Source organism: Quercus robur, chromosome 3 (assembly GCF_932294415.1).
Source record: "Quercus robur chromosome 3, dhQueRobu3.1, whole genome shotgun sequence".
Classification (NCBI taxonomy): domain Eukaryota; kingdom Viridiplantae; phylum Streptophyta; class Magnoliopsida; order Fagales; family Fagaceae; genus Quercus; species Quercus robur.
In genome coordinates this window covers 16,192,901-16,217,499 of record NC_065536.1, presented here as the reverse complement: position 1 = coordinate 16,217,499, position 24,599 = coordinate 16,192,901, and the positions used below count along the sequence as shown (strand labels likewise).

At 34.6% G+C, this 24,599-nt stretch overlaps 1 protein-coding gene across 1 annotated transcript; it reads left to right on the top strand.

Moving 5' to 3' along the window:
• The first annotated feature begins 5,597 nt into the window (after nucleotides 1-5,597).
• Nucleotides 5,598-22,616, top strand: LOC126717286 (serine/threonine-protein kinase EDR1). The gene is made up of 13 exons (XM_050418806.1): nucleotides 5,598-6,264; nucleotides 7,490-7,912; nucleotides 11,585-11,688; nucleotides 13,494-14,689; nucleotides 15,260-15,300; nucleotides 16,211-16,279; nucleotides 16,956-17,056; nucleotides 17,248-17,326; nucleotides 17,407-17,505; nucleotides 19,714-19,782; nucleotides 19,910-19,959; nucleotides 21,886-22,062; nucleotides 22,161-22,616. The coding sequence occupies exons 1-13, from the start codon at nucleotides 5,791-5,793 to the stop codon at nucleotides 22,294-22,296; spliced, it is 3,018 nt and encodes a 1,005-aa protein (XP_050274763.1). The 5' UTR covers nucleotides 5,598-5,790; the 3' UTR covers nucleotides 22,297-22,616.
• Nucleotides 22,617-24,599: the final 1,983 nt, after the last annotated feature.

Genomic DNA, 24,599 nt, shown 5'->3' with positions numbered 1-24,599 from the left:
TGTTTTTGAATGAAATTTTGTCGTTTATCCTATATATATATATATGGACAAAATGGGCTTCTGCCCTTTTCCACAAAACTAATTAGCCTTTTGCCCTTCTTTCCAAACTAAATAGGGAAATGCCCCTCTTTTGAAACTCGACTTTCTCAAAATCGAGTTAAAAAAAAAAAAAAATTCTAAAGCCCTATAGTGACGTTTTTAAGGACCTATAGTGACGTTTTAAGAACCTATAGTGACGTTTTATAACTTGATATCCATGAAATCGAGTTATAGGCAATAAAATTGCCTATAACTCGATTTCATGGATATCAAGTTACGAAACGCCACTATAGGTCTTTAAAAACGTCACTATAGGTCCTTAAAAACGTCACTATAGGGTTTAACTCGATTTTGAAAAAGTCGAGTTTCAAAAGAGGGGCATTTCCCTATTTAGTTTGAAAAGAAGGGCAAAAGGCTAATTAGTTTTGTGGAAAAGGGCAGAAGCCCATTTTGTCCATATATATATATATATATATATCAACTTTGAATTCGATATTTCGATCAATTTTAGCTATACAAGAGCATTTTAACTAATTAAGCTGAGTGTAACTCGAGTAAACTTATCCTAAACTCAAAAATTGATCACTATTATACGTGTTTGTCAAGCCAAAACTTTGATTAACATGTATAATCTATGATGTCAAAAATCATAAGAATAACTCGTTATTCATGCGTGACAAAATCAAAGGCCAAATGCTTTACTTTCGTCCAATTCATTGGACAAGTGAAAAGTGAAAAATCCTACTTTATTGTCAAAAGCGTGTGGAATTCTAAAACATGTGAAAAAAAAAAAAAAAACCCCAATGATTATAAACGTAAACTTATCCAGTTAGTTGTGAATTAACGATAAAGTCTATATTGATTATTATTTATTAAGTACCTTGGTTGATTATTCATTTCGGTTGGATTTGGGGCTCACTCTTATAAAACCTTCATTTCCTCCTATATATTAAAAAAGAAGAAGAAAAGTCCGCACCGTATACCCTGATAAGGAAGATACGAGAGGGAATATAATTTGGTGAACTTGTCAACCTTGCTTTAACATGGTGAAACAACAACACCATCAAAAAAAAAAAAAAATTGGTGAAACAACTTTGGATTCAATTATTTATACTAGCCTATCTGCTAATTAGTTGAGTGAATATGCACAGGTATAATTTAAAAAAAAAATACAAGTACACTATATATATATATATATATATAAAGGTTTCTAATTACCTAATAAATAACGATTGTTCATAATATTATGTAAAAAGTTGATAAATTCGAATTATTTTTAACTAGACAAGATCATTTATATTGGATTCAGTGGCAGAGCCAGGAATTTATCTTTGGGAGGGCTATATATAAATTTTTTTTTTTTGTGTGTATAAAATATAAAATAATAATGTACAATACTTCATAACTCAATATGTACTATAAACAAAAATATATTACTATTTTCTGACTCATTAGAAGTTGACGCTTCAACATTAGAACCTAAAAGTGTACTATTTTCTAAATTATCGTTTTCATTTTTTTTTACAATTGAGTCAATAGTCCTAAAGTAGCCCATGAACCTAGATTTAACAAATTAAATTATCACCCATTAAATGAAATGACTGAGATTTTAAAAAATATACTAAAAAATTACTAATAGTCCAACGATTGTTAAATAAAAGACAAACATTCATTCAAAGGTCAATTCATAAAAAAATATATATAATAAACAACAACTAAATATATGCTAATATAGTAGTATATACTGTGTATAATATATTGATTATTATAATAATAAATAATATATTATAAGAAAAATAAAAAAGAAAGCAATGAAAAGTAAATTTAAAAAAAAAAAATCAAAACAAAGCAAATTGTACTTGGAAAGAGTTAAAAACAATGGGTATCAGGGTATAGATAGAGTCGGTCAACTATGGGGCATAGATAGAGAGCATTGCTGCGCAGTTAGGGGACCTGGGGATAAGGATGAGGGGCCCACGGTACAAACAAAAGCTTTAATCTTTTACCTGTGACTTGTGTACAAAAAAAAAAGATGAGGCAAACACACACACAGAGAGAGAGAGAGAGCCTGTTTGTGGGCCCATACCTGTCAGCCGGTGTAGCTTTTTCTCTTCTTCTTCTTTTTTTTTTTTTATTTTTTTTAGTACCCAAACTCACCAAAGCTAAAAAAAAAATAAATAAAAAAATAAAAAACCCAGAATTGAAGACCGAACAAGTGAAAAAAAAAAAAAAAAAAAAAGTCAAAAGGTGGTCAAAAGTTGCGGTTGTGGGTCCCTCCATGTGTGTTTATTTACGAAAATGTCATTGAGTTATGAGTTATGGAAACTGAAAACAGTCTTTGGTTGTTTTCAGTTTCCATAACTCATAACTCAAAAATCAGAGAATTGAGTGATGAAAACAGAGTTATGGAAACAGAGTTATCGTTTGGTCAAACAACTTTTTTGCTATGGGTCCCACTATTTTTGAGTTATGAGTTATGGAAACTGAGAATTGAGTTATCAAATTTGGTTGGCCAAACAGCCTCTCAATCTTTCACCTATGACCTGTGTACAAAAAAAAAAAAAAAAAAAAAGAGGCAAACACACACAGAGACTCAGAGAGAGACTTGTGTGGAGACTTGGTGGTGCAGCACATCAACAAAGTTTCTAACTTTTCAATTTTTCTGCTGCTATGTACAAATAAGCCCTAAATATATTGGAATGAAGAAAAAAAAATTGCTTCTATTTTATTTAAATAAAAATTATGTTTATTTTTAGACTTTCTTAAATATATATGTATATTTTCAAGTATAGGGGACCAAAATGATAAGGTTACTTAATAATTTTCAAACTATATAGGATATTTCCAAAAAATAAATTTTAATTTTTTTCAAAAATTCCTCGGCCTTTAAGTGGCTACTCCACTTATTGGATTCGTTGTATTTTGTACTAAATTAATTTACTTAACACAAAAATTAAAAATTTTAGATGAGACATAATACAAAATTAGACTACAACTGAAATCTATTTTAGATTCTAATTAATTAGATTTTATCTCAGTTTTTGCTTTTAATACATATATGTACTATGGTTGTTCAAGGGTTAGTAAAGCTCGAGTTTGGGGTGAGCTTGTCACTTGACTCGATTATGTCAGATAACAATTTTTGAACCTGCTATCAACCACTAGATTGGGTGAAAACCATTTACTTTGGGTGGATGCGGGGTAGGTTCTCAGCCAAGCCATGAGGTTAGAAAAAGAAAAAGAAAAACAAATTATCAAATAATTTTACAAATCTCGTGAGAATAGTCTTAGGGCCACAAATTATTTCACAATTACTTTGTTACAATTTTAATGTGATAAACTATGAGCAATTAACCATTACTTAAATATGAACCCACAATTTTTTTATTCACTAATCACGCTCTGCCATGCCTTGCAAAAAATTGTAAACAATTTGTGTTCCTAAACTTTTTCTTCTCATAATTTTCTTACTGACAGTGACACATACATGCTGACAAGTATAAGACATCTACTTAGAAAATATAATTAGATGAGTTGGGTTTAACAGATTTATTTGATGGAAACCTGACAACCTGACTTGATGTAATCAGTTTTTGTACCTTTTAAACCCATTGTTAATTGAGTTTTCTTTTGAATGTGACCATTTTGGAATTTGGATTAGATTAAACCGGGTCGAATGGTAATACCAAAAAAAAAAAAAGAAAAAAAAAGAAAAGAGAGAGAGAGAGAACAAAGTAAATCACTCATTGATAATTAACTTATTTAAATGAAAGTGGTTGGTATAGACACTGTCTTGATTGATTAATTAGCCTAGCCACCTATTTAAAAAAGATTAGTCTCAAGTTTAATTATTAACAACTAAGGCTTGATGTTAGCATCTGAGGTGATATTCCTAAGTTGTAGTAACTAGTAAGTAATCATAGAGCAAAAATCATATTGTTCCACCTCAAAAAAATATAATAATAATCATAGAGTTGGTCTTTATTATTTATTACTTTTTTATTTACGGTAAAAGGTAGAAAGTAACCATAGAGTTTGGATAAGTAACTTTAGACTCCAAAAAAAAGGACTATTGACAAGTAATTTGACTGTCATAATAAAGTTAGAATTTATTTTTTATTTTTTAAGAATCAATACTGGAAATTTTATTCAAATAACTGAAAGATTAGAAGTGACAAAAAAAGAAATGTATGATGGAATAGAATCCATCCAAACTATCAAACAAAAATTATAAAGTTTTGTTCTCCTAGATAAGATGTGAGCTTCAAATCCCTGCCTCCTAATATAAGAGAGAGAAAAAAATGAGTTTGTAAATTTTAGATAAATATTATATTCACAATATTTTCATAATACTTTTACAATAAATTTTAAGTGGTAAGTTTTTATGAGTTGTTATTAGTAGACAAAAATGTAATTTTAATAATAAGATCAAATTAGAATCAATAACAAATAATCATCTATGATTTGTTATAAAAGTAATGTGAAAATATAGTAGCAGTCAAACTTTTAAATTTTTAAATTTTATAGTCGCACCTTTCCACATCCTTTTGCTCCCTTACTACACTGCAAATTTTAACGTGCTTGGGTGATGTTATATTTTTTGTTGTTACGTAAAGAATAGGTAGGGGCTATCTCAGTAATTCAGTATGCAAAAGACCATGTTTGGATTTGACCATAACTATACCTACTTGTTAGAAAGCCAATACTTTGAAAGTTCTAGACAAGAAATGGAAGGCTGGGAGATAGGGATATTATAGACACTCCCTCAATTAAGTTTAGCCAGAACTTAATCTCTATTCCACCAAAGTTTCAATAACTTCAACTAGTGGGCATTATGATAAATCTAAAGTTAATAGTTTAACGACAACACAATGAAAAAACCTCACGAACTTATGAACCAACTTAATTTGACAAAAAATGAAATGATTAAACTAACTTAATTTGGGTGAGTTTATAGTTATTCACCATTATTAATTACTTTACTCATAATGAAACACTTAAAGCTCGGTTTTAATCACACGCTGACACACACGTCAACTAACAAATCCAGGTATAACTTGAGCAAACAACTCAAAGTTTAAAATCTCAAGTATCATTACACGTGTTTTTCATGTTGAAACCTCGATTAACACGCACAATCGTAATGTCACAAATATAATTTAATAAAAGGAAATTGTAGCTTGTAATTTATAATGAAGGTATTATCATTTTCAAATGAACTTATTATTAAAATAATATTTATTACTATTACTTAGCAATTGTAGATAAAGTTAATGAAAATTTTTGTTAGTAAAATTGGTTGGTCTAAGTCAAAGACTAAAAATGTATAAAAATTACCTTGATGACGTGGACAAACACCTCCACGTCATCCAATCCGGTTCTTTCCCGTACACGAAGCTGTGGCATTCTGATTGGCGCATTTAACTTTTTATTCTCTGTCGACCCCACGCGTATGTGAATAGTGAAAGCGAGAATGGCATTTTCGTAAATTAGAGAAAGAACGTGACCCTTTAGTTACCGCCCGATATATAATACCACTGCGCTAAGTTTTCCCTCCTATAACACTTTCCTCTCTCTCGAGGGCCTTGACTCCCAAAAAAACCAAAGAAAAGTGAGGGAAAAATTAGAGAGAGAGAGAGAGAAGTAAAAAACATTGAAACAGTGAGAAAGTAAATACAGAGAGAGAGTGAGAGAGAAAGAACGAGAAAGCGAGGGAAAGCGTGGGAAAATTTTACTGTGTGTGAGAGAGAGATGAAGCACATTTTCAAGAAGCTTCACATAGGAAGCAACCACGACCCGAACCGATCAAACGAAAACCCTAACGTGACGTCCGCGACGGCATCGACGCCGCCGTCTTGTGCCCCCGATCAACGGCCGGTTTCTGTGCAGACTTCCGGCGCCGGGCCTCCGGCGAGTCCTTCGGCTTCGTCGTCGGCGACTACTTCTCCGGCGAGCAACGCTGCTGGTACTACGCCGTCTTCTGCTGTCGCTGCTGCGTCTGCGGCCGCGGCTGCGGCGGCTAATAGAGCTGACTATATCTCGTCGGAGGAGGAGTTCCAGGTTCAGCTGGCCCTAGCGATCAGCGCGTCGAATTCGGAGTTCCGAGACGATCCGGAGAAGGATCAGATCAGAGCCGCGACGCTGCTGAGCTTGGGAGGTCATCGGATCGATTTGGTGAGGGACAAGGATGAAGTTTCGGCGGAGACTTTGTCGAGGCAGTATTGGGTGAGTTGAAATTCAGTGAAGTTTTGGTCTTAATCGAAGTGAATTTCTAGTAAATGATCTTGAATTAGGTGTTTCTACTTGGTGTTTGTTGTATTGAGTATCGAATTGGTATAAATTAGGGCTTTTTTTTTCCTGTTCTATTCAGTCAACAGTTTGAAATTTAATTAAATTGCTATTGAATTAGAGGGAGCTTAGTTTGATGAGTTGTGATTGAGAATTTCATGTAGTGAAATGTACAATACGAGCTTGAATTAGGAGCTTTTGGTAGTTGACAATTTGTACTGAGTTGGGGATTGTTGTAGATTAGGCAATAACCGTTCAAGTATGCCAAGTGTCTAAATTGTTTAATTTAACTTTAAATAAAGGGTAGTTTGGTTCATTGAGATGTTGCTGAGTGTTGGATATAGTGAGTTGTGTTGTATGAGCTTATTTTATGGTGGTTCACTTGGTATTGATAAGTCCAGATTGTCAAAATTCTGCCTAATCTAAAGCTAAACTGGGTAGAATCTGGTTCATGCAGTAAGAACATTATAAGTGGTTGAGTTTGATTTTCTTGAACCTTTTCTGAATTTTGTGGGTTTCTGGATATTACCTTGTGCGTTTAGCTTACCAATATTTACTTGAGTTTAGGGGGAAAATGTACTAGCTTTGCACTACGCACCATTACTTTAGGCAAAGTATTCTGTATTCAAGCAGAAAGCTACTGAAGCTCTTCTCTGACTGAATTGTGCACTTGAAGTGGTGATTTTGGTAAATCAGGAGGTGTTTTCCTTAAAGCTTTGTTATGCATCTGCGTCTCACAGTTTAGTCAGTTTGAATTTGAGCTTAGCTTGATTATTGTAACTGACTTACTATGTAGTCGACTTTTATTTTATATATATTTTTATTTTGGGTGATGTTACATCATAACAAGAGATAATGTGGTTTTGACCGAAACACACATAGAGGAAAGGAGAGGAAATGGTTTCAAAACATCCCACTCTTTAGATTTTCTTTCCTTATTCATATTGTAATTTAGGAGGCAAAAGGCATTTTAGATTTGTAAAATCTATATTGCAACTGGAGATTACCCCATATTTATCATGATGTTCTTAGATGTTAGCATTTATGTTACTGCTTGATTATGTTTTGCTCACATATCAACTGATTTAAAAAAAAAAAAAAAAAAAGTTTTCGTGCTTCTTCTATTTTGGTTTGATTTCTGTTGGGTTCTTTGGTTCACCAGGAATACAATGTTCTTGACTATGAAGATAAAGTGGTGGATGGTTTTTACGATATATATGGGCTCTCCACAGAATCAGCAAACCAAGGAAAGATGCCATCTATCACTGATATTGAAACAAACCTTGGTAGTTCTGGCTTTGAAGTTGTAATGGTTAATCAAAGAGTTGATCCTTCCCTGGAAGAGTTACTGCAAATTGCACACTGTATTGCTTTAGACTGTCCAGTCACTGAGGTTAGTGTGTTGGCACAGAGGCTTGCTGAACTAGTTACTGGACATATGGGTGGGCCTGTGAAGGATGCTAATATTATGCTGGCACGGTGGATGGAAAGGAGGACAGAGTTGAGGATGTCTCTTCAAACAAGTGTGTTGCCTATTGGATCCATCAATGTTGGCCTTTCTCGACATCGTGCTTTGCTTTTCAAGGTCAGCTATCAGACTTACATTATTGATTTTAGTGTTTTTAGGCTGTATCTTATTTGACCTGATTTCTTGTGGCTATATCCTGGTTATTGAAAAACTCAGGCCAAATTTGGTATAGGCCCTGCTACAATATTTTAAGGATACTTTCTCCCCCTAGAACTTCCAATCCATGGTGTTGATGAACCACACCAAATTGAGCATTACCATCTTAGTTGTTTGTAGCAGGGTGGCTTATTTACTTTGTGTGCTTCCATGGTGTTAATGTTATAGGGTGCGATTTTCTAAGATGGAATTTTAATTTTGTTTTCAATTGCATTTACTGTACCTACACATTGCTTTTGAAGGTGGGGTGGGGATGGAATAGGTTATAGGATCAAAACTTATCGAGAACAAAATAAAACCCATGTGGAGTATGTGTCATTAGTTTTCTTTGATAAAAGAATCTGTATTTTTTGGATGAGGGGGTGGAATAGGGGTACATCATAGTGTTATAACTTTTTAAGTGCAATTGCACAAAAAGAGATGAAAAGAAAAAAAGAGATTGATTTTGGGAAATAAATGCAACATTGATGTAGAGAACATGTTGATATGTTTCTTTTCATTAAAATTTTAAAAGAAATACCCCTTTTTCATGGAATTGACTAAACTTAAGGAGAAATACCTCCTTTATTGGGAGATTTTATAAATTGTTTCCCATGTTTCTATTATAAAGTTTTATTGATTATGAACTTACAAAGAAGGGAATGTGATGCAATTATGGTAGATTAATTTGCTATTACTTTGCAAATTTTCCTATTGAAGAATTATATTATGGAGTGCCAAGAGCCTTGTAACTCAACTAGTTGGCACCTCTTGGCATTTCCAATGGAGACATTAGGGTTCAAATCTCCCCTTCCCCATTTATTGAATTATCAAAAAGAATTATTTTATGGGGTTCATGCATGAAGTCCAATTGAAGTGAAAGTCGTGTGGTTTTAATGGTCTAGGTATGAGTCTTAGGGTTAAAACAGTTATTTTATTTTATTTTATTTTATTTGGGTTTTTATTTTATTAGTTATGGTTAGTTTTGTAGTCACAGGTAAATCTGTAATTTATGCAATTACGGCAAATTAAGCGTATTTTGGTAATTTAGTGGAGTCTAGAGTCACTTAGGAGATCCTAAGTATCTTGGGTTTTATTTTCTTTGGGTCCAACATAGTCTTTTATTAGGTTTTTAGTACTAGAAGTCCTAATACTAGTAGGAGCCCTAATACTTCTAGTACATGAAAGAGTCTTTATATATTTGTGCTGAATGCCTTCAAAGGGAGGAGTTGATTAATAAAATTATAGAGTGTTTGAGCATTGAGGCATGTTGACCTTTATGTGACTTCTCTCTCTCTCTAACTCTCTCTTTTTTTCTTCTTCATCTCTTTCTAATGGTAGCGTTCACGGAAATTGTTCAAACAGCCCCTAAAACACCATAAAATCTCTCTCTTTTTTCTTCTTCCTTAAAACCCCAAATCAAGCTGTTTCTTTTATCTATCAAAACCCTAAATCCCCACATATTTTCTTCTATCAAATAACTCATCAAACCACCTTTTAATTCCTAACACAACCCTTAACTCTTTTTTCAGCAACTCTTAAATCCAAAATCTACAAATCTTCTTAAACCTAAATCCACCACAACCACATATAGGCGAATTCCCCAAATTGTCCTACGTCAACATGCCCTTGAGAATTTTTGTCGTCTTTACGGGGCCCAAGGGGCACCCCACTTTTAGTGGAAGGGTGAGGTCTTATCCAAGTGGGCCTTCTACCACAGATGAGCACCACCTAAGTGTGTGTGGACTAGGCCAGTCCGTCCAATACTAACATTATTTTTATTTATCAAAAAGAAAAACTTTTGATTTCTTTATCTATGATAATTATTCTGCTTGGAGACAATAGGTATGCCAAGTTCTAGATGATGTAACATCTTTGTGCACTGAACTTCTACACCTGTCTGAACACTTACATAGGTGCCAACTTTATTTAATCTTAAAAATTACAATGATTAAGTGACTACTGTTAATCAGGGCAAATTACAGTTAAGCCATTTGTGGTATAGAGTGAATTTTGTCTGACAACGTGTGCTTTTAAATGGGACAGCTTATCCACCTGATGTTCAAGCCATTTGTGTTAGTTATACTTAGTCTTTAAATATTATTATGCAGTCTACAAGAGTAATCACCATCGTGCATAAAGTGCTAATTTTCTAAACTGCAATTGACTGAAGTATAATATATTTTTGCACATGCATGTTATGGCAGAAGAGTTTAATGGACGTTGAGAAGACAAAGCTCAGCTAAGTAAAGTACTTCATTTTAACCACAAGTGAAGTTGAACTCACCTCATAAAAATGGATAGATACTTCTCTTACTTGACCTATTGAGAATCACTCAATATATCCCCATATTATTGTCTTTCCTTTTTTTGTTGTCCCCAAAACTATTACCATAAGAAGTAAAAAAAGTAAATTTTTTCTAACTTTCCACACTATGTCATTTATTATCGAGTAATAAATGTGGAAACAATTATGAATTTTCAAATAAAAATTACAGTTGAGGACAGAAATGGAATACAAAAATTTAATCAATTAGTGTGGCGGCATTCAATATACTTTCCTAAAACATTGTGCCTTTTCAAAGTGGAATAAAATTTTGGGGAAGAGAGTAATTATTTCTAATGTTTTACTTTGTAAAGTTATTGTACATGTAGGCACACATTTTTAAACATAAATAAGTAAACATGCCCCCATGTCTTGGTTTAGCAAGACTCTGTGGTCAACACCCTATTTATATGTCAAACATGACTCTTGTGTTTGTCCACATATGCTACGTAGTTTTTTATTTGCAAAAATTTTAGAGAGGTCAATTGGGTTTTTCATTCTGTTACAGGATGTTGTGATCAAATTTTACTCACTTCTAATTTTGTGAGAATAGTTTTTTATGTGTGCTATGTATGAACTTATATATAAAATAATAAAAGTTGGGCCATATATGTTGTACTCACTGTGTGGTGGCTCAAGTTAAGCATTGCAGTGGCTAAATGTAAGTGTTACACGTCATATTATGATGTGCATTCTCTATGTGGCACTAGGAAGATTTTTTTTTCCTTTTTTTAAGTTAAAAATTTATTACCAAAGTTCTAAAACGTTCAAACTACTATTTCAATTTGACATTACCAAAATCTTCAAGAAATTTAAAGAACTTTCATAATTTATTTAAATTATTTAATCGCCCACCAAAGTTTTTAGTTTTGATAAAAACATGGCCTTATACAATATGTTCTTGTCATACAACTTAATTTAATTACTTTTTCTTTAATTTTTTATTTTGTTCAGTTTTGCAAAATTTATGATTTTTAATTAACCTGTGTATTTACTTATCAAAAAAAAAAACCTGTGTATTTCATGGTATACTTCTACCTATTAAAAGAAGTTAATTTTAGCAATTAAGATAATAAAAACACTTTTTTGTAATTATGATTGAAGAAACATTTTCTCTAATTTTTTTCTTTCATCTTTGTAAAATTCTTTAATCCAAGTATAAAAGTACTCAGGTTTAACTATTGATTTTTATGAAGTTCCTCTAATATTGTGAGTTAAGGGGGCTACTTGGTAGCTGTATTCTCATTATCTTTGTTTCTCTTATGTAGGCATTAGCTGACAATATCAAGATGCCTTGTAGACTAGTAAAAGGTAGTCATTACACTGGTGTTGAGGATGATGCTGTCAACATAATAAAGTTGGAAGATGAAAGGTGATTTCTTGTGAACTTCTTTCCTTTGTGTATGATGATGTTCAATACACACACACACACACACACACACACACACACACTCTCACACACACACACACACACATATATATATATATCCTACAGTGGAGTTTGGATTTTTATCACTGTGACAATCAGCAGTAGTTTGCACCTGCATTTGAGTGTTGTTTTAGTGTTTATTGTTCTATGTATTTATCTCAAGCATGTTTCATTGCTTTTGATTAAAGTCTGAAGTGTTTTCTCAATCTTTTAACCAACCAAAAATGTCCTTGAATTTTTTTATTAGGAAATTATCTTGAAGTAAAATAATATCAAGGCAATAGCTATATAGTATGCATTGGTATTGGAAGGTCTTTTCATATTGCAATTACCTAGTCATCCCCTTTGGTAGTCATCCTTCAAATGCTGATATTTGGGATTCACGATGGTGAATGATCAAGTGGAAGCAAGTGCAAATTCTTTGCAAAACTAAACTTTGATCCAATTCATTAATTTTGGCTAATATCTTATGTTAATCTCTACCTTAAGATTCTTGTGGATTTTTTTTTTTTTTTTGATAAGTAAGATTCTTGTGGATTTCTCTCAACTGTAGAAATATAAAATGTGTATGTGAGGGACAATGACAACAAATATTTCTCCTCCACCAGTTAAGTATTTGATGTCTTAAGTAGCAAAGCCACTGAGGTTCAGGTTATGTGACTTTGGGAAATAATGTCAACAATTTGATACCTTAAGCAGGAAAGACACTTTGGTTCAGATTATGTGACTTTGGGAAATATTTCCTAAAAGGGATATGAGTAGTAAGAACTTTCCAGAATTTGACTTCTTTTTGGTACTCACTATTTTCTTTCACTGGCTTATGTTCCTTTGTTAATCAGATCTCAGTGGCATTTTAGATGTCCCCTTTTTCGCTGACTTTGCCTGATCTTATACCTTCTCTGCTCTCTTCCCATCTAGAATATAAGTGTGTACTTATGTGTTCTAAGTCTTTGATTTTTGGTACTCATTATGATTTTGTTTGTGAGATGTATTCTTCTGTGTACTAAGTCTTTCCTTTTATCCTTTATTATGAGTAAAGTTCTTATATATATACTCTTCTTTTTTTTTTTTCTTTTTTTGTGAAAGTTAATAATTTGTATCTATTATACATTGGAAATATTTTTTTATTTATTTTTCAAACAAATAAAAAGGATAAAACTTTGAGATAAGCAATAACTGTATTTATTTTTTGAACGTGTGTTTGAAAGTGGTGTAGTGATATAGAGAAAAGTTTGGGTGGGAAAAATAAGGTGATCGCGAGGGGAAAGAATGCTAAATTTTAAGAGTTCTCTTAGTTATTTTATTTTATTTTTAAATTGGGGATGTTTTACTTTTATTTGGATGAACGTGAATGGAAAAAAATCCCAAATTTTAGAAGTTCTCTTTTTAAATTCAAAATGAAATTTGTTATTTGACATTTATGATCCTATTTATAAGAGAAGTTACCCTTCATTAATGAGGGTACATTTGAACCACATAAAAGTCTAGTTCAAAGAGGGGAATCCTCTTATAGATAGTGTGTGTGTGTATATATATATAGAATAGGATTGAACCTAAACCTACATAACTAATCCAAAGTTCATGCATGTCCCATGGTTTATTCTCTCCTATGTGTGCTAAAGCAATATCTCCGTGATATGCATGCAATTGAGTGTTGAGTGTGTGCGCATATTTAATTTGACTCATAAAAGTTGGTTTAAACTTTTTTTGCTTCTACATAGATCTAATTTATATTTTTCTGCCTTCAGGGAATTTTTGGTTGATCTAATGGCAGCTCCTGGAACACTTATACCAGCTGATATTCTAAGTGCAATGGAAAATACCTTTAAGCCATACAATCCAAAAATAAACAAAATCCCACCTCTCCATTTGTCTAATGACATTGGAGTTACATACTTAAGACCAAAGCCTTTACTTGGTGAAGGTAGCAGTCATAACTCTGCAATTGAGAGTAGCTCACCCTTGGATAGAAGGTCAAGTTCTGAAAAGGCAGAATCCATTCCTTTATTCCCCAGTACAAGTGACACTACTGTTAGTTCATCTGGTATGTCGAATAAGCCGAGTCCCAATCAGTCGGATCTTTCATCATCAGGCATTGGCACCTCTCTGTATAAAGGCAGTCGTGGTACCCATGCAGTCGGTGATGGTGTGAGGATAAATCTCAATGGAGTTCCATATAACCAAAATAACCCTGAGGATCCAAAAAATCTTTTTGCAGATCTTAATCCATTCCAGATAAAAGGAACTGGCAAAACTTCTTTGCATAACAAACCTACAGAGAATAGAGTTGATGAGCTTCAGAGACCGATAAATAACCCTGGTCGACCCCCTGTATCATTGATGTGGAAGAATCGATATGCTCTCAATGAAGTCCCTCAGAAAAAGGAGTATGATTATATGGAGGGTCTATATCCAAGAATCAATCGTGAGCCTAATGACTATAATCTGCCATCGTTAGCTTCCACCAGTTCTAATACACCTGGAAAGATCTATGGTGATGGTTTCAAATCAGCTGGTAATTCAAATATGCCCAGTATGGGCAGTAATGCAGCAAATTCTGTTAGTGGCACCAGTTCATTGTTGGAAGCTAGCTCAAGTCAGTTTGATAGGTTTCATCATGTGGGGGATTTGAATGCTAATTTAAAGCGAGAACGTCCTAGGAATGGGGAAGAATCACAAAGTAATGCGGTGGATTTGGTTCAAGAACTTGAGGACAATGAAATTGGTTTTCACGATCGTAGAAAGAGTATGCATGATCGATTTATGGGGAACAATTTGAAATTGAAAGATCCAGAAAGTGCTAGCTCGTCTTTTGACTCCAGCACAAGTAAGGCTGAACAAATATACTCCAGCACAAGTAGGGCTGACCAAATATTTGATGATGTCGATGTAGGAGATGAAATTCGTTGGGAAGACCTGGTTATTGGTGAAAGGATTGGACTAGGTAATGCATATGGCTTGTTGGAAGTACATCATATTTGGCAAATCTTGGTAGACATTTTGCAATTTTGGAATTCGTTCCATGTTCTATATAAATATGTATGTATGAATGTATGTATATGTTTTACTAATTATAGTGTATTGCTATGGTCTTTGGGCCAAATGGCATCTTCGCCCTCAACAAAGCAAGTGATGAATGTTGCAGTTTTGGGTTTAGTACCATAAGATTGTGTTAGTTGTGTTTAAGCTTTCCAAAGGGAAGAGTTATAGTAATAGTGCATGAATTATTTGGAAAGAGTTATAGCAATAGTAAATGAATTATGTATGGAAAATTATGTTCCTATAAAGGATCTAGTGCTTCTATCTCTCTCTCTCTCTCTTCTGGCTAGAAACAGAATGGTAAATCCTTCTTAAGAGGTTATAGTTTCATGTTATTTTGGTAGCTTTGTACTACTGTTATGCTTAATAAATTAAGTATGAGGAAGAGAGACTCATTTATTTCAGTACTTGCATAGCAATAACCCTTGTTTCCTTGGAAGTTCTTTAATTTTTTATTCATTTTTCCTGTTACTAGGTTCATATGGGGAGGTTTATCATGCTGATTGGAATGGCACGGTGAGTTCTATGATTCCTTTTTGTATAGTCACATTTTGCTCTTTGCTCTTTTGCTTTGAATTAAAAGAATTGCATTTTGTTGTCCATTATCTTTTGCTCTGTATAATTCCATCTTTAAAATGCCTTGATGTGTTAACTTACTCAACTTGAATTTGAATGCTCAATTAATGGCTTGATTGATCGATCCTTTTACTATTTGACTATAGATAAACTTTCACTGGTCCCAGAAGTTTAAACTATTTGGAAATATTGAAATTAATCATTCAACCTATATTCTAACACTTCCTCACAAGTGGGCCTAAACTTTATAATTGGTGGGGCCCAACATGTGGAATTTTGAAATTTTTTAATAGGTGGTAAAGTGGAGATAGTGTTTGAATTCAAGACCTTTTGCTTTGAGACCATGATAAATTTCTGGTAGTTCCAAAAGTTTAAGCTATTAGGAAAGGTTAATTTAATCATTTACTTGCCCAATATTCTAACAACTGCAATAACAAGTGAGTTTACTTAAAATAAAAGTAAAATTAAAAAAAATTCTCTTCATTATGCTCATCATCCACTGTAGAATGTTTGTATGCATAGTGATAGAGTCTGCTATAGTGATACAGGAAAATTTACGGATGTCATGAATGTTGGCACCATTAGTTAGTGGTAAACTTAGATGGCTGTCATGTATAGTTGTCATTGGTGAACCATAGAATGAACTCTTTATTCTGACTATCACTGGTGAATAATGTATAATGTGGAATCTCTTTCTTTGTTGTTGTCTCATTATAATGCTTTTTTGCCATTACTATGAGTTTGGTATTATTTTTTATTTAATGTTTTACTTTTGACATAAAATAGGAGCTTTTAGACAATGAAGGGAAACTGATAATCTAATAATCTTCTGGTAAATTTTGAACTACAGGAGGTCGCTGTGAAGAAGTTTTTAGACCAGGATTTCTCAGGTGCAGCTTTGGCTGAGTTCAAAAGTGAAGTAAGCAATGAATTAAGGTTCTATATATGCATGTGATATTGCTCTTTTTGTTCAGGAAAAAGTAAAATAACCTTACACACTAAATAATGTTGTGCAATATGAATATCTAATCACCCAGAAAACCAAAAAAAAAAAATCAGAATTCTGGAAACTAAAGCATTCTTGGTATCAGTGGTGGTGTTGTCTTGTTGATGGCTAGTGACCAAGGTGGTAGCAGAATGGCACTACCAATGAGGGAGCAGGATGATGAGAAGGATGTGATGGCACTACCAATGGTGGTCTTGCATACACGTTCTGCTTCCTTCTTAGAATTTGTTAATGATGAGATTTCCAGCCCAAGTTCAATTTGTTAACATCTTCACCAGCCCAAACAATTCCCAAAACTACAAAACCCAACCTAACCCCTTTCATAAAATATTGGATTCTCTAGTGATAGAATGGAATGTCATGACAGGAATTGTGGGGCAAGTTCATCTTCTTCATCTTCTTCTTCTTCTTCTTCTTCTTCTTCTTCTTTTTTTTTTTTCCCTGAAAATTGGACATTTAAGACATGACATCATATAACCCACTTGACACATAGAAATGAAAAGATAATATCCATGGTTTGGGTTCATGGCTTATACTTTCTAATCAATCCAAAGCCATTAACCTGCATTTTTTTCATATGTAAAATAAGGTACGAATAATGCGTAGACTGCGGCATCCAAATGTTGTTCTTTTCATGGGTGCTGTTACTCGTCCTCCAAACCTCTCTATCATTTCTGAGTTTCTTCCAAGGTACAACTCTGTGCTCTTTTTGTTGTCATATCTTAATGAGTTTGAGTGTTTTGCAAAACAAAATTCATCTGCAATGAGATTCTAATGATCCTTGCAATTTTACCTGCATTGATTAATATGTATATGCATGCATGATTATATATGTGCAACTTTCATTTCATTAGTAATGTTACTAAATTTTGATTTTTCAGGGGAAGCTTATATCGAATTCTTCATCGTCCTCAATGTCAACTTGAGGAGAAGCGCAGAATAAAAATGGCTCTTGATGTGGTATGACATTATTAACCCTCCATTCTTTTTAATCATCATTTATTTTCATACCCATATTTAAAGCTATTGTCATCTTTCAGGCTAGGGGCATGAATTGCTTACATGCAAGCACACCCACAATTGTTCACAGGGATTTGAAGTCACCGAACCTTTTAGTTGATAAGAACTGGAATGTCAAGGTATATGATGATTTCGTTTCAATATTATGTTAGCATAGTAATTCTTCCTTTTATTGGTTATTGCTCCTAACTACATAATCGTGGTTATAATGTCTGGATAGTTTGGAGTCACATTTGTGTATTAGTCACAGAATTTTGAGTAAACTATGACTGTTTCTGGTTGTTTATGGTGTTTATTGTTTCCTAAATTGAATCTTGTGCCAATGTAAGAATAGCATCCTTGTAATCTTATTTTTTTATATTTGTTGCTTACTGCCAACTTGGCCATACCAACCTAATTTGCTCTACTGTCTGATCTATCATCTGGACAGGCAGATATGCATAATGCTTATCAAAGTTAGAATCCTAGTTGCCAACTGGTGGTCTCTGGTACTTGAGGGAAATGAGTGGGAATGTAAATCAATTTTATACCAGTTTTGTGTGGCTTAGGTGAACTTGCCCAAAGTTCAAACCTACCTAGTGCATGACCCTTAATCACTAAAGCCTGGTTGATTTTGGATCAGGGAGCTTGTTCAAGAGGCCAGGAGTGACATTCTTTTGGCCTAGATGAACCTTTTCGTCTAGTTACTGGAGACATAAAAGTGCGTGAAGTGCACGTCCTGCACCTGGTATTGGCGTGTGTGTGTGTGTGTGTATAGGATATGCAGTCAAAATACATGGTTGGATATGTATCTGATATTTAGGTAAAGGTAATAAAGAGGAACAAATTTCTTGTTTGTCATTAAGGTTTGAATGGTATACAACTACATTTTTCAAGATGGCTACTTTTGAGCTATGACGTGCCCAAATGTGACAGTCTGATGACATGGGATTGGCCTTAAATTTTTCCTAAGGTTGCTTATGTGGTGGGCTGAAGGTAGGGATGTATTCTAGTTTTAAGAATTTTAGTGGATACATAAGGCCTTATTATTTTTAAACTGATTAGGGGCTGAGTCATTACAATGTTTGAAGGCAAAAGGGGGCAGATTTGAAGAATATAGGTTTCTCGATATTCATTGATGTATATGTTGTGGGGCTTAATTGGGCAATGGCTGTATTTATTATCTTGGGGCTGCTTGGATGGTGGCTTAAGGTAGGGAAGTATTTGGGGATGAGAAGTTAGTTTTTTAAGAAGAAATACAGTGCAGAGTATTCTCATAGTGTGCTGAACATTAAGAAGGAAAGAAGAAAAAATAAGAAGAGAGAAAACACACTAGCCAATGTTGCCTCAGCATTCAAGCACTAAATATTCCATTATGAATCTATAGATTCTTTTCAGTACAGTGAAAGAATATTTATGGGCTCTTGGATGTTATCTTTTCCTATATGACAATACTAATTTGATTACTATGCTAAATCAGGGATTTAATTAAAGCCTAGGGGGTAAAAAAAGGACTCTTAAAACTCCTAGAGAATTCTAGACTCAGACATAACTAAGGAAATATATATTAAAAAAAAAATTCTTTGTCCACAACATTTTCACAACACTTTCACAACAAATCTTAAGTAGTAGATTGCTATTGGTTGTTACAGGTGGCCAAAAAAGTAATTTAAGTTGTGGATTCAATTTAGAACCAATAACCACTTACCACCTATGATTTGTTGTGAAAATGTTGTAAAAATATTGTGGATATAGTAGCACTTATTTAAAAAAACAGTTTAGGACTATTGTGAAATTCTAGTTCTCCCCTGCACATATATACCTATAAATCTCAAATCAATGACTCAAAACAAAAATTATTGAAGCCTCAGAACCCTGCAAGGTAAACTTTGTAGCCATAAAAATCTTTGTTCAGCCAGGCATTGCAGGTGGTTTCCACACATGAAAAAGCTCTACTTGTTAAAACTAGAATGTAAAAAGAAAAACAGCAGCTAGATCTCTTGTTCCTCATTTCTTTCCTCTGGTACTTGAATGCTCACCCACACCTGACACATTATGCACTTGAATCTATGTAAATTTGGTCTGCCTATGGGGTTTTTTCAAGCCAAAATTTCCTTTGGTTCTGAATTTTAAAAATTGTTTTAGCCTGGAAGTCAGGCTGTAGTATGGCTTGTTTAGATTGGTGAAGCTTAACAAGCTGGTTGATGCACTGTGGGAAATTATATGATACCCTCCTCACTGAATTGCATGAAAGTCAAACTATAAAAATAAAAAAGTGTCAAATGTCAATGTTTGTGGTGCCACTGGTGTGTGAGCTATTTCTGACAAACTATGATGCTTATATACAGGTGTGTGATTTTGGGTTATCACGCTTAAAGCACAACACTTTCTTGTCATCCAAATCAACTGCAGGAACGGTGAGAATCTGAGATCAATAATCAATATATTTTTTTTCAGTTGTTTCTGTAGATGACACAATTTTCATCAGCTTACTTGACACTCTTTCTTCATTTACATCTGACTGCATCTTCTTCTATGTGTTAGCCTGAGTGGATGGCACCTGAAGTTCTCCGAAACGAGCCATCAAATGAGAAGTGAGTTTCTATTGTTATAAGTATATTTTTAATTTTCAGCTTTACTTGGTGCATGTTCACCTGTATTGTTACACTACTTGGCTAGTCCATGCTCCATCCATCTATCATAGTTACTGGATATGCTTGATGCTGGATGACAAACTCTAACTTGTGTTTGGGAAACAAACAAAAAAAAAAAAAAGAAAGGGAAATGGCCTAGGAATCACCGCCAGGTGATGAAAATAGAATAATAGAACCTAGGAATCACCACCATTTGCTTGGAATCACTACCAAGCATGAGATAAAGATAGGAACCCATGAAGAACCACCTGAGCCTGCTTGGAACCATGACCAAGTATTGGAAGAAAAGTAGAAAACTTCCAACCCAAATTTCATTAAGCCTCAATTATCTTCTTACAATAGTGAACTTTGGGCCCTTTAAATCGAGTCTCCAAATTACATAAATTATTTTTTTTTTGATAAGTAAGAAAGATATATATTAAAAGCTACCTCATGAAAACACAAGGCAGAACAGAGAATACAGAGAAGGAAACAAACAAAAAGAGAGAAGAAAAAGAAAAGAATAAGAAAACAAACGGAGACAACAAATAGCAAATTAATTACAGAGAAGAGAACTAAGGAACATAGGGATAGAATCACTAGAGGTGAGTCCCCAAGCCCTAGACCAATCAAAAAGAGAGCCACTAAAGTAAGCGAGCAACTGGTCATCAGACTTGTCCCTATCCTCAAAAGTACGCCAATTACGCTCTCTCCAAATACACCACATTAGGCACAACGGAGCTAGATTCCAAACACCAGAAGAGTGCTTTCCAAACCAATTCCACCAACCGAAAAGCATATCTGCAACCAATCTTGGCAAAATCCAAGAAATCCCAAAGGATCTAAAAACCATGCTCCACAACATATAAGCTTTGTCACAATGGAGAAGCAAATGATTCACCGACTCCCGTTACAACGGCACAAAATGCACCAATCAACAAAATCAAATCCTCTATACCGCAAAATATCCCCTGTAAGAATCTTCTCCCAAGCCGCAGTCCAAACAAAGAAGGAAACGTGAGTAGGAGCCTTAGCCTTCCAAATACCTTTCCAAGGAAAGGTAATAGGCAGGGAGCTTCGGAGCTTATTGTAGAACGAGCGGATGTCAAAAACCCCTTTCTTCGACAATTTCCAAACCATGCGGTCTCCTTGCTCAGATTGAGGTAAGATAGATTACATAAATTATGGAAAGAAAGAGAATCATAATGAGATTAAACAATGTTTGGAAATAAAATCCACGACTCTAAATAGCATCAGTCAGTGGTAATCAGCATCAATCACGTTCATAAAGTCCAACAAAATCAATCAACATTAATAGGTCTGATTTATTGAGAGCACCAATGCTCCAGTTGTCTTGTGGTTGGTTTACTAGCTTTGGCATATGTTTGTGCTCAAGGTAAGTTTGAGTGAAGTGTGCCTATTTTGGCTTACTGTTTTAAAGGTCTGGATATGGGTTTTGATGCCTTCTTGGATTTGTCTTAGTCCTGAAAAGTATGGCAGAAAGATACTTGAGACAATGTTGAAATTCCTTATATATAAAGCCAGTGCATCACATTTATGTTTTCTCATCAAAGACATAAGTGCTGGGAGGTCAGAGGGTGTTTGTTAGGAACATTGGGAACATGTTTTTTCTGGTCTTGGAATATGCCTAATTTACCCTACTAATCATGTCTTCATGAAACTGAGCATATCATGACTTCCTATAACTATGGTCCTCTACCATCAAATCTTGTGATCATGACATCCCTTGTGAAAACCCATGTGTTGCTGGGCTTTGGATTAAAGAAACAGAGCCCAGAAATTGGAAATATGGCTTCTGTTTACAGCCTTGTTGAAACTGTAGAACTCCACTAACATTAATTATATTATCCCATATGGGATATTCAGGTGTGATGTCTATAGCTTTGGAGTCATTCTGTGGGAGCTAGCTACCTTGAGATTACCTTGGAGTGGGATGAACCCAATGCAAGTGGTGGGTGCAGTAGGTTTCCAGAATCGTCGCCTGGACATCCCCAAGGAAGTGGATCCTATGGTTGCTCGGATAATTTGGGAATGTTGGCAAACGTAAGTTCAAGAAATCTGAACAGTTACATATATTCAGCTATCATTCCTTTACTAAAATTCAGATTAATTGATTGCTCTTCTTGCCTGTTAATTCCCAGGGATCCAAACTTGCGACCCTCATTTGCACAGCTCACAGTAGCTCTCAAGCCTTTGCAGCGGCTTGTCATCCCATCACATCTGGACCAGCCAAGTTCACCTCTGCCACAAGAGATTTCAGTAAATTCTACACCTTGAATTGTTTCATTTTCTCAAATGTGAATAAGGAGACATTTTACTTCTTTGCCATGAGAGTAGTATATGAAAATTTAAAAGGAAAAACACAGAAAAGAAAAGGAACATTTGATTAGAAGGCTTGTAGGTTTGTAATTTGTGTTAAAGTTCTGTATGTATTTCTGCTGCAGCCAAAAAGACTGCAGCAGCTCTTTTTGTACAGCTTGGTGTACATCGTTTGTTCCAACAAGAACTGGAACTGTGTAATATATGTGTTCATACCTTTTGTAAGACAAAAGGCACATTGTCATAATGAAAGTAAAATTACATTCTGCTGTTACAAACTGTTCCATTTTGATGCCCCCTTAATGTCAGGTTTCCTTTGGCCATTTTTCTAATTATAATTTGAAACTTACCAATTGTTTTCTATTATCTGGCAATCAAATTATGCTAAATTTGAGTAGGAAAACATGGTGACATTGTTGACTAGCTACATAGAAAGACAAACACCATAACTACCAACAATGCCATACCCAAATCTGCCATTTTACAATGAAAATCTTGCATAATGTCAAACTTCAGGAATTTGTAATTGATCAATTTCGTTGTTCAAATTTAATATTACAAATTTAAAGGTGTTACCAGGATCTTGTTTCTTTTTGGTCTGTATGATATGAACCGGAAACTACAAGATAATGACACTATACTTGCATTATCATTGCTGACTACCCATCTACTAAAATCATCCACGCACTTAAAAATTTTGAATGACCGCAGAGCCAGCCCAAAATAAGAAAAAAGAGAATGGCCGGTGAGTGATTTCAAAGGGTTCAATGTGTTCCTCGTTTATAGTAGGAATGGCAACGGGTCAGGTTCGGGCCGGGTTTTTTCATACCTGGACCTGACCTGCGGGCCCTGGCCCGTGGCCTGGACCCGGCCCAGGCTCGTTTACTAAACGGATTTTTTTTCCGGGACCTGGACCCGCCCCCACGGGCCCCATAGGCCCCGCGGGCCTCGTCCCTCATGACCAGTCCAACCCAAAATCAAAAACAAAATTTTTTTTGAGAGAGAAAATCAGAAACAAAAATTTTGATTTATGATTTTTCAGCCCAAAATTACAAACACAAACACAAATCCAAACATAAACACAGAAATCACAAACACAGATTTCAGATCTACGATTTTCCCTTTCAAAATCACAAACCAAACACAAATTTCAAGTCTATGATTTTCATTTTTCCCTTTCAAAAATCATAAACACAAACACAAACTCACATGATTGAGGCGAACTGAACCTAGGAAAAAAAAAATGGAGAATGAGGTGGAGTGAGGCCATGTCACGCTTATGGCCATGGGCGAGGAAGATGAGAGGGGCAGAGGACTGTGCTGTCTGTGACAGTGCGAGATCGGCGACGACGAGGACGAAATGGAGTTGAGAGAGTAGAGAGCCTGTGTGGCGGCGGCGTGGAGTAAAGCCTGTGTGGCGACGACGTGAGGAAGATGAGAGGGGCAGAGGACTCAGTTTGCTTGTGGCCGTGTGTGTTGTGGGCTTGTGGCCGTGTGTGTGAGAGAGTTGAGAGATGAAGAGGGAGAGGCGGAGGTGTGAGTTGAAAGCCTGAAATGAGGAGAGTAGAAAAGTTTAGGGTTTTTAACTATATATATGTGAGGGTAATTTAGTAATTATATATATAATCGGGTCTTATCCAGGTCGGGTTTCGGGTTTTTTTGATAAAACTCGGACCTGCTTTGGTTTTTTTTTTAAAACCCAGACCCAACCCTATTCTTTATCGGGCTGGGTAAAATCCGGCCCATTTGGGTCGGGCCGGGCCGAGTATCCGCAGGTCGGATCTAAATTGCCATCCCTAGTTTATCGTTAGAAATTTTGATAAAGTGTAATTTAGGTGCTTGCTAGGGCCCAAAGTATGGAGAAATTATATAGTTTTCTAGTGAACCACGTCACTTGTTTACCATTCCACTAAAAGATTCCCATTTGTTTAAAATTGTTGAGTTAATAATTAGTTTTTGTTTAAAAAAAAAATTTTAACTCAGCAATTTTAAACAAGTAGAAGATTTTTAGTGGAATGGTGGACCACAACACTTGTCCACCATGGGGATCTTATAATTTCTTCAAAGTATGCCAATATTATCTATATTTATATAATATCTTAAAGTCAAATGGTAGCATTTAATATTAATACTCTTATTGAGCAACATCAACTATGTCACCATTTTTTTTATTGATTTGTTCCTCTAATTTTTTTTTATAATATTAAATATATTGACCAATTAACTTTACCCATTCATCTTGAACTTTTTTTTTTCCATAA